This window comes from Psammomys obesus, unplaced genomic scaffold, assembly GCF_907164565.1.
Source record: "Psammomys obesus unplaced genomic scaffold, mPsaObe1.curated_primary_1811, whole genome shotgun sequence".
Taxonomy (NCBI): Eukaryota; Metazoa; Chordata; class Mammalia; order Rodentia; family Muridae; genus Psammomys; species Psammomys obesus.
The window spans coordinates 17,823,425-17,839,120 of record NW_026594428.1 but is presented as its reverse complement, the minus strand read 5'-3'; the positions used below and the strand labels follow the sequence as shown (position 1 = coordinate 17,839,120).

The following is a 15,696-nucleotide window of genomic DNA, read 5'->3' as shown; positions in this document are numbered from 1 at the left end:
AATATACAATATAAACACATGTCCGCAAGCTGAATATGCAGTGTTAAAGTCAAGCAATGTCAAGTTTGGCACAGTCCCTGTATGAACACCTCTGTTGTTTTCACAAATTTTTACTCCCACATATTTTTACTTGGTGGTTAAGAATAAAATACTTCCAAATAAAGAGTGATAAAAATACTTTCTGAAGAAAGTTTCAACCATACATGCTTTAAAAATTAAGGGCAGTTTCAGTACAAAGACTTTTGACTACTGTGAAAGCCTGAGAATCCAGACACTAGCACTGTACAGTGTGGACGAGCTATACATTCAATCTCCCGTAGTTAGAGCTGAGCCTTTGGTCCAATTCAACTTTACAATGCAGACTGTACCAAACACAACACTTAGCAAGGGTCCTCCACGTGGGTTTCATTTGTATGGAGGCAACTATCTCAAAGCACACTGTGAAATGATTCCATTCACCTTTCATGTTTGGAGAAGCAATTTCTTTTTAGAAGAGAAACCATGCAAATTCTCAATATAGTACATGAGAAGCTGTGTGCTCTGTCAGAGAAAATGCTTGGAGATGAATTTCAAATTTATCATCACACTCTAACCCTGCCTTGAAGAAATACCAGAATTTTGGCCTAACTAAAGTGTTCACAGGTGTGGGTTACATACATATGCGTATGTATATGTACACATGAGTATGAACATAAACATCTGTATATGTGCGTACAGATAAGTCCACAAGTTCAGAAGCAGGCCATCCTGTAATCCCTACTGCCACTGAAAACAAGAAAATAAGAGACACACCTTACAGAACAATTTATTTAACACAAAGAAACTCTTACCATTCCATAAGCAACCCAGCTTAGCATGTCCAGGCTTAGAACATGAAAGTAATATGGAATTTCTGACTTTTCAAATTTGAGAGTGATTTGGAGAGGTATCCTTTACCTGATAAAAAGGAAGACAAAGGCTGGCAACGAACTCTTCCTCTCAGACATTAACACATGTGGACCAGGACACTGAGGGTCAGGCGAGAACTCTGCCCAGCTCCTGCCCTCTGCTCCCACTTCACTGAAGACAGCTCCAGATCAAAACAGATGGCAACACCCATAGGCACCCAAACCTGTTCTTACAATAGCATGTTTACTTCTGGGTGTTGACCCATAGGAGATATTAGAGGTCCATCCTATGTGCCCATAGTTCGTATCAAACAAAAATTGTAAAAACCCAAGAAAAGCCAACCATTTCATTCTCAACCACTATCAAGAAGGCAATAACAGGTCAAAGCATGCCAAGAAGAAACGAGGTTATAAAACCCCTTTATACATCTCAGAGTAAAGAAATACGGTTTTACCCACCTGGGGTCTTTCTGAATGCTGTCAATGGATGGGGACCTGGCCAAGGTGCCTTCGGGTGGGAGGGCAGGGCCAGATTTGCTGTATGGAGAGTCAACGGAGGGACAATACTGCAGCTGTCGGTAGGGGTCTGCGTAGTTGGAGGCTGGGCCAGCAGCATAGCTGGCCCTCTGGAAGGTGGCTGCGGCGGCATTCTGTGGCCCATGTTGGCTGCCTGTGCGCTGCAAGGGGGCGGAGTCGACACCAGGGGAGGATGGGGCTAGGACAGGAAAGTAGGGACAAAGTAAAAAGTTGAGGATCTGCTCACAGAAATGGTTAACCAGGTCTAGGCAGGGGGAACATTACACACATAAAAAAAAAAATAGGGGTTCGAAAGAATAAAACAAAATTAATCTGTCACAAATGACCCAACATTGTCAATGCTTATCTAGTCAAACTACAATTCAAATTCTGTTTCATAAATAAACTGAGAATACTGGGCAGAAGCTCACTGGCGGGTGTGTACCACCAACCAACATCAAAGGGAAGGCACACACATCCCACATGTGACTGTCATTCAAAACTAAAACAAAACCTGTGCTGTGTGCGTGTGGCTGCTGAGTGTCCACAAGGCTCGGGTTTGATCTCCAGCCCAGGCTAAAACAAAACCCAGTGGAGAATCCTTCATAAGGAAACACGGACAGTTAGTTCTTCATTGTTCCAGCAGAGATCACTCAGGATGTGTTCCGATTAACATTACGTTAACTTTATTAAGTCTGTAATAAATTTAGCAACAAAGTCATTTTCCAGGATAGAGGAAAGGGAAGGGAGAGTGTGTGCCTGTGGGTGGATGTGGGGAAAGAAGGGCTCCGGATGCATAATTAGCATCGAAGCCTCCCAGGAAGGGCTGTTCTCCTTTCTCTAAAGTAAATCCCTGAAGATCTCATGTGTCTCTTTCTCAGTAAAGCTGTCACAGGAACAAACGCACTTGGGAGACTGCAGACGTGTTGGGGAAGAAAAAAGCCAGCCAGTCACAAGGCAGAGTGTCTTCCCCCAAAGTCTCTGCATCTTTTCAACATGTCTAGGTTGTGTGGAGATTTCACACAAGTTACTAAACTCAGTTCCACGGTTTCCAAACTGAACCTCCATTTTTGTTTCTTTCATTGTTTCAGATGATGTCAGGCCACTGTTTCTATCTGTCTTGCAAAAATATTCACATCTAATGTCAAACTGACATGTAAAATGGAAATATCATCTTTCCAGTGAGTGGGAGGTGACTAGATATGAGTTACCATGTAACAGGTCCCAGGCAAGAGGGACAAGTGCTCCTAATCACTGAGTCAGCTCCAGCCCCCTGTTTGATTTTCATTGTGGCCTTTTCCGGGGAAGGCCCATACAGCTCATTAAGTGCTTGACTTCAGAAATCAGATCTGAACTCCTACTCTAGTCCTTGGTCTTGGACAAGGTAACTGCTTTCGCTAAGATGAAACTGTGGAGTTATAAAAGGGAGCAAAATAGGCTCCTGGGATTATTGTTTGATTTCATGCAGGAAAGGCCTACACTATGTAACAGAGAAAATGGAACACTAGGAGCCATTACTCCACTACTGAGGCTGAAATCTACAAAACTATGCAAAGGAACTGTGCAATGGGCCTCAAGGGGACAGGTCCTTGTCCTGGGCATCTAAAGGCTCCTTCTTCACTGTATCAACTCACATTTCCTCTGCATCCTGTGAAAAAGGAAGCATGCCAGTTTCACTTTACAGATGGGAAACTGAGGCTAGGAGAGATGAAGTCACCTGCCAGGTTGGTCTCTAGCAGAAAATGAATTTGGACAGTCTCCAGATCTTATGCTTATTACCAACCTCTAGATCAGGCTTATATTCTCATAAACAAATATTTTAGTTACTTAGTAGAATGAGTAAATAATGCCAAGGAGCACAGACTTAGAGAAAATGTCAACTAAAGGTAGAGGGAATCGATGGGTTAACCACAGGAATCAAACACCTGAACATCACACTGAAAAATTATGATTGACTGGTATGTAAACTAACTTTTATTATCTTTATAAAACTGAATATACAAAGATATTCAAAAAAGATACATAAAAATTTCAAATATCTGACTTTTTTTTTCACATGCAGAGGCAAAAATAAGGATGCATGTAGCTGTGTCCACATCAAAGTCTCTGCGTCTCATCAGTGAGTCCCTGGGTTAGGCCAGGAGGATGTGGGCTAGAAAATCTGAGCTGGACGAATGACTTTCCAAAAGTTCTCATTTTTTTTTAGAATCAGCATAACTTTGACCTTGGTAGTTTTGACTTTGTTAAGTGGACGTCCAGAAGAATCATCCATGAACATGGAGAGAGAGACAGAGACAGATGATGTATGTAGAATGCAGACATAGCCTGGGGTGCTGTTCCTGCTGGTGCACAGGCATGTGCAGGCCAGAGATCTAGCTTCCATGCCTTCCTCCACTTCACACTTCTTCACAGGGCTCTCTCACAGGACACAGGGCTCGCTGATCCAACTAGGTTGGCTTCTTTCTGGGGTCCTACTTTTTCTGCCTCCCCAGGGCTTAGCCAGCAGTGCACACAACCACAACTAGCCTTTCCCCTAGAGTACTGGGGTTAATCTCCGGCCCTTATGCTTACATAACACACAGGTTACCTACTGAGAAATCCTGCCAGACTATTTATTTTAATCTCTGTTTAGGTAAGAAAGATGGTTTTTGAGAATTAATAATTCAAATTTATACTGTTAAAGTCTCCCTTGTTGAATTACAATGATTCAACCACAAAAGTAAAGTATCTCTCAGTGCAAAGAGGGCAACAACAGCCCTTTACTATAAAGAACAGATCCTGTGACTGTGGAGAACAAAATATGTGAGAAGCTGGACCCCCAGCAATGCAGGATTGAAATCCCTTATAATTAAGTCAATTTTTTTTTAAATGATCCCACAGCATCACAGTTTATTTTAATATCTGGTACACAGAAAACACTGAGTGAATGAACAGCTGTAGTAGCATTGGAGAAATCGCAACTGGTTGGGTATAGTGCCCACAAGGCTGTCCTTAGTGACCAGAAAGCTGAAGCAGTAGGTTTGCAAGTTCAAGCACACCCTTCTCTACCCTGGGACTCTGCAGACATTCTGAACTACATAGCAAAACCTTGATTGAGAGTGTCACGGAGCTGTTTCATGGGATTGTGTAGGTGGCACTGGAAAGAGCACAGTAGGAGTCAAGTTCAACACAGCCCTCTGAGTGGCTGGGCTATGTGGCTCTCTGTACATCTCATACAAAGCTGGCCTGTGTGTTAACAAAGATAAACAACTGCCGTTCCTCCATTAGAAGTCTTTCCTTTAATTCACCTTTCCCTTAATTTCTGCCATTAGACATTTTCTTCCATCTGCGGTCGAGAGCTTCTTTGACCCTGCAGATTACTCCATCCAATTGAATGTCCTCCTGGCAAACATTTGGAGGGATTGGCACATTATCAGCTCCACAAACTTCTTTTCCTCTCATCTCCTCCTCAAACAGCCCTTCTCCCTCCATGAGCTCTCTGAACTCAGTGAACTGTGTTGCCCGCCTCCCTGGGGAGATTGAACAAGCTGTGTCTTCTGCAGCGGACTCGACATTTCGACAGACACCTATGCCGTTGCTGAAATTATCTGTTTGTTTTCTGGAAAGCTGCACAAATAAAACCTTAGTTTGTCAAGGCAAAACAGAGATGCTTTGTGTGCTATATTTGAAAAAGGGACAATATATCCTTGTTAGTAAATCCAAATACTGCTTTATAAATGATGGTTAAAACATTGTTTACTGAAAAGGAAAAAACAGGAAGAGAATAAAATCCAGGAATCTGGGCACACGGTAAGAAACTGTTATAAAGAATATAAAGTGGAGTTCAACAAAGAGGAAGAAAAAAAAATTTTCTTTTTGTGTTTTTTTAACCCTTGATTTTATATTATTTTATTATTTTATTTTATTTTATTTTATTTTATTTTATTTTATTTTATGTATATACGTATTTTGGTTCCATGTATGTCTGTGTACCATGTGGGTGTCTGATGTCTGCAGAGGCCAGAGGAGTGCCTCAGGCCCCCTGGAAGTGCAGTTACAGGCTGCTGCATATGGGAACTGCATGTAACCATGTGGGAACTGAAGTGACGTAGCCTGAAAGAGCAGCCCATGTTCTTAACTGCTGAACCACGTCTCCAGTCTTATGTTAATATATATATATATATATATATATATATATATATATATATATATATATTTAGTATTTATATACTATATATATAGTAACATGTGTGTGTGTGTGTGTACATACAGACATCTCCCTGTGTTATCTAGATAATTTAATGCAAAAGAAACATATAAGAAGGTAATTAAGAAATAGTGCCTCTAATCAGAACATGAGAATGGCTCAGTGATAGTGGGACCAAGACCTCTCAAGTCTATTAGTTCAGAGGTAAACAGTCTTTGGCTCCTAACTTGAAATACTTTCAGCAAAGCTGTCATGGACTTAAACTGTGTCTCCCAAAGTTCTGTACTTAACAGGTTGAACTGGCTATAGTCAATGGATAACTATTCAAGAATAAATACAGCATGGTATTGTAATTTCATATGTCTATCTCTTCAGAGAAAAGTATTTTCAGCATGGTTACAGTCACAGCGAAATCCTCATGACTTATGTTCAGGCTGTTTTCACTGCTTCTACTTGAAGTGGAGCATAAGGGTTCCCCAAAATGTGAGAACAGATGTAAGATGCCATAGACATTATCATCATGAATGAATAGAACATAAGTTTGAAGGAGAAAGGGGGACAAAATCCTGTTTTAGACAGTTGACCAGTGCTGTTCTTTTATATAGCACTGATAATTAAAAACACTACTCTAGACATACTTGGTTTTTTCATGTGTTTGGGTGATTTGTCTGCATGGATAGCTATATACCACGTGTATGTCTGGTGCCGAGAGGCCAGAAGAGGTGTTGGATCTCCTGGAACTTCAGTTACGGATGGCTGTGAGCTGCCACGTGTGTTCAGGAAACTGAAACTAGGACCTCTGTAAGAACAACAGTGCTCTTAACCACTGAACCATCTCTCCAAGCCCAGATCTAAGAACTAAGAAGTTCTTTTTTTAACTGGGTACTTAAAATATAAGTTAACAGAAAAATAATTACTAAGACCTTTTTCAACAATCAGGAATAGCTACTCTTGATTATCAGTCCAGGTATTTTTATGTGCAACATATTTTAGTATGTTTGTAGAATTTGTTCTAAAAACTAAACTGTGAACAAAATGAGTGGACACACTAGAAGGTGAATGAATCCATACTCAGCTAACTTACATACATGTTCTTCCGTGTAATTTTGTATTCATGTTTCATGTTGCACGTATTTATTTCCTCTCATCACAGCATGTGTGCTAGAAGCACCAATGGATGATAACATAGCCATATATTTTAAACATTCTAACCCTATTTTCAGTTCTGTATGGAAATGCCTCCCTGCCTAGAAATGAGGAAAGAATAACAAACGATACCATCTTCATGAAGAGTTTCCTTTTGTACAGATACCATATGATGAGCTAACACATACTGCCTCATTTAGCGCCAACAGCAACCTGTGTGAATGGTACCATTCCTTGATGTCAATACCTCACAAAGGAGAAAGTAAAGGACAGAGTGGGTAGAACACACACTAAATCTCAGGCTGACTAAACCTTCTCTGCTTGTTTCATCCCATTTGATCTGCTGGGCATGAAATATTAGGGTATGTCCAGAAAATAGAGCTCACATACTTTGAAAGATAATATTTTTTTGCAGAAAATTTCAAAAAATATTAAAATGAAAGGTGCTATATCTAGGTAAATTCTTATGACCTAAATGATCTGCTCTATTTAAATCTGTTCACTTCAAGTTTTTTTTTTTTTTTTCCTAAGCTAAAGTTTCTTTCAAGTGAAAATTAAATGGTCCTGGGTAAGGATTTGAGATAGTATTTTTCATGATGACAAAAATGGCATAGTTGGATGGGGGAAATGCTAGCAATCCATAGTGGAGTCACTTCTATTACCTAAGTTGACACAAAAGGGCTGAGCACACCAACACAGGATAAGAGGAGAAGGCAGGGAGGTGACTGCAGAGGGAAAATGAGCAGTTCTTCTAGTTTCCCATTTCTAGGAAGTTAGAAATGACCTGTTGTAAATTGGCCATATAGGATGCTCAAATGTGGAGACAGATCTCTCTGTAAAAACTAGATGGTGGCAAAACAGAATTAAGATGCTCCACCATCCTAAATATTAAATGACTTTTATCGTTCTTACGAGTTAAAAGCATATTATATTTTCTATTCACACAAATATGTACCAGCTGAACAAGAAGTTCAGGAAGAAATTCTGTGAAAACTTAACTACCCAAGCAAACTTTCTTAGCTAGCTGAGATCCCAAGTCAAGGTTGTAGCCTAGAATCTGGTAGACTTGAGGCCACAGCTGCTGTGATCGTTTTCTTTCTTTCTTTCTTTCTTTCTTTCTTTCTTTCTTTCTTTCTTTCTTTCTTTCTTTCTTTCTTTCTTCCTTCCTTCCTTCCTTCCTTCCTTCCTTCCTTTCTTTTCTTTCTTTCTTTCTTTCCTTTATTTCTGTTTTTCTTTCTGTCTTTTTCTGTATGAAACAAACACTTCTACTTGAAATGTATGCCATGCTCTGATCCTGAAAAATTCACTTCTCTACAAATCTGAAATATAGCCAAGAACTGGAATGGCCATGAAAATAAATTCTAGAACTTTCTAACCATTGACAGACAATGTCTAGAATGGAAGATACAGGATGCTAACCTGTAATTATGGGTCCACAGAGGTATATCTTCTGCTGACATCTTAATTGTTCTTAAGTTCCAACTTCTGGCACTGTTAAGCTCTTGTGTGAAAATTATAAGTGACATCATATTCGCTCACCAGTTAGCACATGGTCCTTATTTCCTAATTCTTTCAGCACTGCTCTGTCTTCTGATAAGATGTAAGTATGAACACAGCTATGTTCAGGGAATTGCCATTGACCTCCCAGGACAAGGCTTAACTTTGTCTTTTTCCTTGTCATCTCACCATCCACATTTATAGGTCCTCAAAGAAAGGAAGGGATCTAATGGATGGTGACATGATACTACTCTCTGGCAGCCTAGTTGACTAGGAGCCACTGCTGATTCAGAAAATGGTCCCTGCCTCTTTCAAGATGCTATATTTCTGGAATACCACTCTGACTTCTGCCTATCATTGTGGTCTTCAGCCAATGGGACAGACAATGGACTTTTCTTGTGTATCTCTACTTACAGCACATCTGGGACCAATGAAGCTTCCAAGGTCTTCCTTGGAGCCTGCATCCTTCCACTAGGTTGGGTGGAGAAAAGAGGGAGCAGGTCCTGCCTTGCAGTGGCCTGGTGTGCCTAGGCAAGAAAATGTTGGAGCTGAATCTGTAATAAGGAGTGGTGGAGGATTCCTCAGACCCTGTACTCTGGTATAGCTTTAATGGACTGTGCATTCATTTGGCATCGTAGAATCCAAACAATTCCCTTGTGAAAAGTGATCTGTTTGTGTGTTTCACAAGCCTGTAGTGGGGAAGAGATGAACAGGGGGACATGAGCTTCCTGATGCTCCAGCATAAATGTAAATGTTTCTGAACACATGTTCATGAGGTCAATCACATGGGTATTAGGTAGTCTATGCATGGCTCAGGAGTTCAGGGGACTTTTTGAATGCATGAAAAGTAGAAAAGTAGCAGGTGCTATCTAAGCTGGTATCTGAGACATTCTTTATAAAAAGTAATCAGCATAGGTGAGAAGAAAGGAGACAGAGAAAGGAGGTTGGAAAGAAACAGAAAAATGATAGTGGTGAGTAAGCACAAGAAAAAACTCCTGAGCCGTCCCTTGTGATGGAGAAGTGTGTAGAGCCTTAACAGGCTTTACCTTCAGTGTCTGCAGGCATCGTGTTGCTGCTACTTATGCAGTCATCTCCCTACAAGTCTCTCTATTCAACAGTGGTTTATTATTCATGTAAGCCATAGTCAAGGACCATGATGACCCAGAAATGAGGTCAGCGAGTAAGAGGGAAGGGCAGGGAGACAGTTGCCATGGAGTTGGTATGATGCTTAGGAGTCAAACCGGTTGAAAACAGACCCATGACACTGACCTTTCAGACACTTCCGTGCTTTGTTTGACAATTTCTTCTATGTTCAGGAAGGTACATAAAATGAAGCATGCTCAAGGACAGCCAGTAGCTTGTGAGACACTCTGGGTTAGCCCATGGATCAAGCAAACAGAGGATCTTAGCAGATGCAACTTCAATAACAGAATGCCCAAAGCCATTAAGCTCCATGGATGAAAATAAATCTGTTTGGCTTGCAAATGGTATTTAGAAACAAGAGGTCAAACAAGCCCAGGAACTAGGACAATAAAGCCTAGGTGTGACATTTCAGAGACTGGTTCCAAACAACCTATATGACTTTGAATGCAACTTCTCCATATCTATCTTATAATATACGGATGTGCATTCAAACACCCCAGCCACAGGCTTAGTAAATTTATTAAACGCACTAAAGAATGTCCCTGAAAGTATCCATGTGCTATCTATTTTTGTTCTTAAGACCTCGTCTTTGGTTCTTAGCACCAACTACTCATTCCTTAATTACTAATGCACCTTTGCCTCATCTTTATTTCCAAAAGTGGGTGCAGTGAAACAGAGTGATAGGCTTCCTGTTTTGCTACAGTGTTGCCTGAAATGGTTGGAGGACAGAAATGAATGAGCTACAGCTGGTTCCCTGTCACTGAAAGGCAGGAAGATAAGGCTGCTTGCTCATGTCACCATAGCCATCAATTTGAAGTAAGGATGGTTAACCAGAAGTCCCTCAAATCTAAGGGTCTCCTTAGAATATGAGCCCTTCTTCCAAGGGTCTTTTTATTCTTTCCCTGGTTGTATGCAAAACAGATGATATGAATAAATAACCCCAGATACAAAGAAGCATTTTTAGAATACTTCCTTATAGGTATTTTATAATTATTTTAACCTCTACTTTAAAATTTTTCCATGTTTAGGTATATGCTATATTAGATACAATTAAATATTATTATTATTATATGCCTCTAGTATACAGGTAAAATATACATGCATACTAAAGGCTTCATCTTAGACATTCAGGCTCTAAAGGAGTGGGCCCTGGGGTAAGAAAAGTGTGAGGGTATGAAGCAGGACAGATAGGCACAAGGCCTCCTGTGCAGGGGCAGGCTGGAGAGTTTGTGTCTTGAAGCTTGTGGCTTCACCTTGTCTGTCTTCTTTCTACGCTCTTTAAAAAAAAAAGTTCACAGCATTGTGTGAATCATCACACTTGTTCAAAACTATGTCATGTTCCACAGCGCCAGCTGGCATAAGGTGTTAGACCTCTGACTCCCACATCTTGGCAGGTCTCTGTTGTGGTTGTTATTGTAACAGAGTCTTTGAAGCACTTTGAGGAGATTATTGGTTGCCCTCAAAGGAAGAACAAAAGCATAGCATTCCTTTGCTCAAGATGGCTCTCCATTGGGTCTGGGAGATAGGCTTGCAAACTTTCTGTAAAAGGTCAGGTTCTATGAACTGTATGGTGTCTGTCACAGCCTCATACTGCTGCCTAAAGAAAGCTTTAGAGGACAGTTAAAGGTATAGGTGAGGATGTAATCTACAGCTTCACTCATGGACACTAAACTTTACCTTTCATGCCATTGCCACATATCAGAAAACATTTTTCATTTCTTTATTTCCCCCAGTCATTTAAATAGTCTTAATAATCAGTCTTAGCTCTTGAATGTTACTAAAACATGTGGCAAGCTGGATTTGGCCTGCGGGCCATTGTCTGCCCATCACAGACTTGGAGGATATTACAGTGTGCAATCTGAATGAGAAATACTGCTGTTCGGCTTATGGGTTTGAACACTTGCTTCCGAGTTGTTGGTGGTGTTTAGAAAATTATGGGACCTTTAGGATATATGATTTTGCTGGAGACAGTCTGTCATTGTGGGTAGGCCTTGCCCCACTTCCTGCTCTTGCTCAATACTTTCTGTGTGTGGAAATGCGACCAGCTACTTCTTGCTCCTGCTTCTTGCTCTGGACCTGCCTGCTGCCATGTTTTCCCTGTCATGATGGCTTGTATCCCTTCTGAAAACATAAGCTAAAATGAATCCTTTGCTCTTCTAAGATGTTTTGTTTTGGTCTGGGTGTTTTGTCACAATAACAGAAAAGTAACTGCTAGAAACGGCTTCCTTTTATTTAAGTATGAACATTTTCTACTGCTTAGAATGTGAACTAGGCACACAAAAGTTTTATCATAGTTAATTTTTGACTAATCCTCCAAAAGTTTACTAACAAGATACAAACCTAAATAGACATTTAGAACAGGGGCTCATTAAAGTTCTTTTTTCATCTATTTTTATTCAAATTAAGTGTTCAATGCCACTGAGGCTGACACCTCATTTTTCACAAGGGGTATACATAAAATAAAATCATATTAATTGATAATTTGCAAAAAAAATTATTCAAGTGGTCCAAGTCTAGAGAAGAGCAGATATAGCAGGCTGAGGGTGAGAGATCTGACAAGGATAAATCAGTGTCCTTTCTTATCTAAATCTAAATATGTATTATTAATATTGAACGGCATTTACGATGTCACAAACAAGGAGTATATTGAGCTTTTCCTCTTTTGATGCAGTGAAACAGTGAAGTGTAAATATCCATAATCAACTACAAGAGCAGCTTCCCTTGACTTCAAAACATATAATTCAGCATCACATGCAGTTTAACAAAATCACTGCACCATACGTACTTAGCGGTCAGGAGAAGTTACAATTCACTGAGGTTACAGAGAGCTGGGCTGAGCTTCTGAATGAAAAGCCAGCTGTCCCATGCTTCAGCTGTGGCTTGCAGCATGTGCTGCAGGGAAGGGGTGAGCGTCACCAGCAGCTAACCAAAAGGGCTGTCTCCACTGCTTTACCGCAGCTCTGAACATGTGTCTAGTTTTCCTATATTTATTATTAAGATCGGTGTCATCAGGAACATAATTATGACCTTAGACTATTTCAGGAATGGCTACAGGTCAGAGGAAACATTTGTTGTTCTCCATGTGTCCCGTTGTTACATACAATTAAAAAATGCAGGTTTAATCCTGGAGAGCTACACAGTTGATTGAGTTATCGGCAATTATCAAATTCCAACATTTAAATTACAATTCTGATTGTTTTAGTCTATCAGTGTGTTTGAAACTCATTCTAAGTCCACCTTTCAAAATATGTTACACCTTTTAACAAATATTTTGATCCTCCAGCTAGCTGAAAGGTAGACTACATCATTAAGAATGACTTACCATAATAATGCATCTATGTTTTATGACAGGGGTACTGATTGCTTTTGTGGAGTACTTATATTCATGAAATAAACTACCAAAGGCACACAAAACATCAGTTATGCTTTCTTCTCTACTTGATAAAGTAACTTTACCATTCCCTTTGTACTTCCTCCCCTCATAGTACAAGTCGGTAGCTAAGTTGGAGTTATACTCTCTCTCAATTCATCATCAAAGATACCCATGATGGAAGCAGGTCACAAGGCTTGACTGGAAGTGCACATACAGGCACATATACACACACAAGTCACAAGGCTTGACTGGAAGTACACACACACATGCACACACACACATGCACACACACATACTACTTTCACTTGGGAACAGTGATTTAGTACCCAAGGTGGTCCATGTTCTCCATGTGCAGTGGGCAGGCTGAAGGCTGATACTCACCTGTGCTCGTGCGGAAGGTGCCGGTGTGTGCTGGCGGCAGAGGGTCTCCCTGGCTCTGGCTGAGACTCCTCATAGGGGGCTTCTGATAGACACGGTCTTCATAGATGGGGTCTATGTGGTGCTCTGGGGACTGCAGGGCCCGCAGCTCGGGGCCCAGGTGCCCATGCTGGCTGCTGTATGAGGCTCGGGACCCAGCTGAAATAAATTCACATGGGAATGTTAAGACTCAGCCAGCATCCAAGCAGTATTTTATCCAAGAATATTTGAATGGAGGGGCATAGTGACTGAAATCTACAGAACAAAATGAAAACAAACAAAAGCAGCGAAAGGCAGCAGTATCTCAGGTTAATCGGCTTATCACCATATCCAGCTGCCTTGCTCTGCTCCTAAAGCTGATGTCAATGGACGGATGCTGGAGTTCCTCAAATAAATCCACACCAAACGGGTACACTGAAACATTATTTTTTTTTCTCATGGCCTGATGAATGTAACCTGCGTCTTCACCCAGCCACCCAGGTCGAGAGACAGTCTCCAAAGTCCCTGCACCACTTCCATTTAGAAATTATTCTAAATGGCGAGCAGGTGAATACGCTCCAGTTCACTCCTGATGCACATTCCTGGAACCTGAACTAGAAGTTGCCACCCTCAGCAGGTTTTGCCCCAATGAGCCAAGCAGACTGACAGCAGCCCCTATTCCTGAGAGAAGCAGGCATTTAAGGATGAAGTTTCTGCGACCCTTTTCCCTTTCCTCTGGCTAGCCAACCAAAGCATTTACATTTATTCTGCCTTGCTCTGAACAATGTACAAAGTGTCACTAAGTGGCTTATGTACACGTCATGGTTATAAGTGGTTTGGCTTTTCAGCATTTGAGAATCCTTATTCACAACACGCCCTGCATAGCCTGGAAAAGTGTTACTGTGGAGCAATACTTACAAAGCCCGGATACATGACGAAGTTTCTTGACGAAAGAGACCTGCCACACCAGGAAATATTTTCACACTGGTTGTACTGACTGACACTAAATGAGACATGGATTTAGAATCAATATCAAGAGGAGAAATATCAGGGCAATGTAGTCATTAGACGGACTTGGGCCAACAAGGAGGAGTGCTATGTGTTTATGGTGAGCAGAGAATGCACATCAGAACCAAAGGGGACTGCAGTCTGTTACAGGGATGACCATTCACGCACACCCCCAAACTGACACCCACCAACCATCTTGAGAATCTATTGCAAACTGTTTTTTAATAGTCTGGGTTTGGAGCTCATTATAAGAGGGGCACTGTGTTGGAAGTTTCAAAAAAAATAAAAATAAAAGCACTGGTTATTTTCAGGAAGGGAGGGATCAGGGCAGGTGAGCTCTTTTTCTCTGATTTAGATGGAGTTGTGATGAATGATAGATTGTAAATAACTGTTTTGGATAATTAGGTTCATTGCATGTGATTTTTCAAATGCCAACACCCTACTGAATTTCAAGCTTAGATTTCCCAGGAAAATACTTAAGTACAATGTGCTTTGAGTTCCTGCTGTCAAGTCTTCCTCCTGTAGGCTCTAAAAAACAAGGAGACATCTGCTTCAATACCCTGCTGGGTAGAGTCTTTCAGAGGCCCTCTGTGGTAAGCTCCTGTCCTGTTCCCTGTTTTCTCCCTATTCTGATGTCCATCCCATTTGCCTTTCTAAATGAGGATTGATCATATTACCCAGTGTCCTGCTGCATGTTTAGCTTCTTCAGATGTACAGATTTTAGTGTGTTTATGCTATATTATATGTGTAATATCCACGTACAAATGAGTGTACACCGTGAGTGTCTTTCTGCTTCTGGGATACCTCACTCAGGATGATCTTTTCCAGTTCCCACTATTTGCCTGCAAATTTCATGATTTCCTTGCTTTGGACAGAGTGCAGGGAATCTTATGAAAGAAGGGGGAGATGAAAGACCTGGAGGGGACAGGAGCTCCACAAGGAGAGCAACAAAACCAAAAAATATGGGCACAGGGGTCTTTTCTGAGACTGATATTCCAACCAACGACCATGCATGGAGATAACCTAGAACCCCTGCACAGATGTAGCCCATGGCAGCTCAGTCTCCAAGTGGGTACCCTAGTAAGGGGAACATGGGCTGCCTCTGACATGAACTCAGTGGCTGGTTCTTTGATCACCTCCCCCTGATGGGGGAGCAGCCTTAACAGACCACAGAGGAGGACAATACATCCAGTCCTGATGAGACTTGATAGGCTAGGGTCAGATGAAAGGGGAGGAGGAAGGTTCTCCCCTATCAGTGGGCTGGGGGAGGTGCATGGGAGGAGAAGAGGGAAGGCAGGTAAGATTGGGAGGGGCTGAGGGAAGGGGATACAAAGTGAGTAAATTGTAATTGATAAAAATAAATAAATTTAAAAAACAAGGAGACATTAATCTTATTCTAACTCTATGGTTGACTAAAATTAAGCATGACTGGAGGACTCAGAATGGTAAGCTTAATCACCATTTTTTTTTTCTGAGTCTCAAAAAAACCAGTCCTACCCACTGATGACAACAAGGATTGCTACTGAACTTTGGTGGTGACCTTG

General features: G+C 41.1%; 1 protein-coding gene across 2 annotated transcripts in view; it reads right to left on the bottom strand.

Moving 5' to 3' along the window:
* Ctnnd2 (catenin delta 2) overlaps positions 1-15,696 on the bottom strand; it is an 894,554-nt gene that overhangs the window by 346,625 nt on the left and 532,233 nt on the right. For both annotated transcript variants that reach the window (XM_055618984.1, XM_055618985.1), the window contains exons 8-9: positions 13,130-13,324; positions 1,347-1,602 (exon numbers count right to left, since the gene is read on the bottom strand). In XM_055618984.1, the coding sequence (XP_055474959.1) occupies positions 1,347-1,602; positions 13,130-13,324 (451 nt within the window). The remainder of the gene's footprint in view (positions 1-1,346; positions 1,603-13,129; positions 13,325-15,696) is intronic.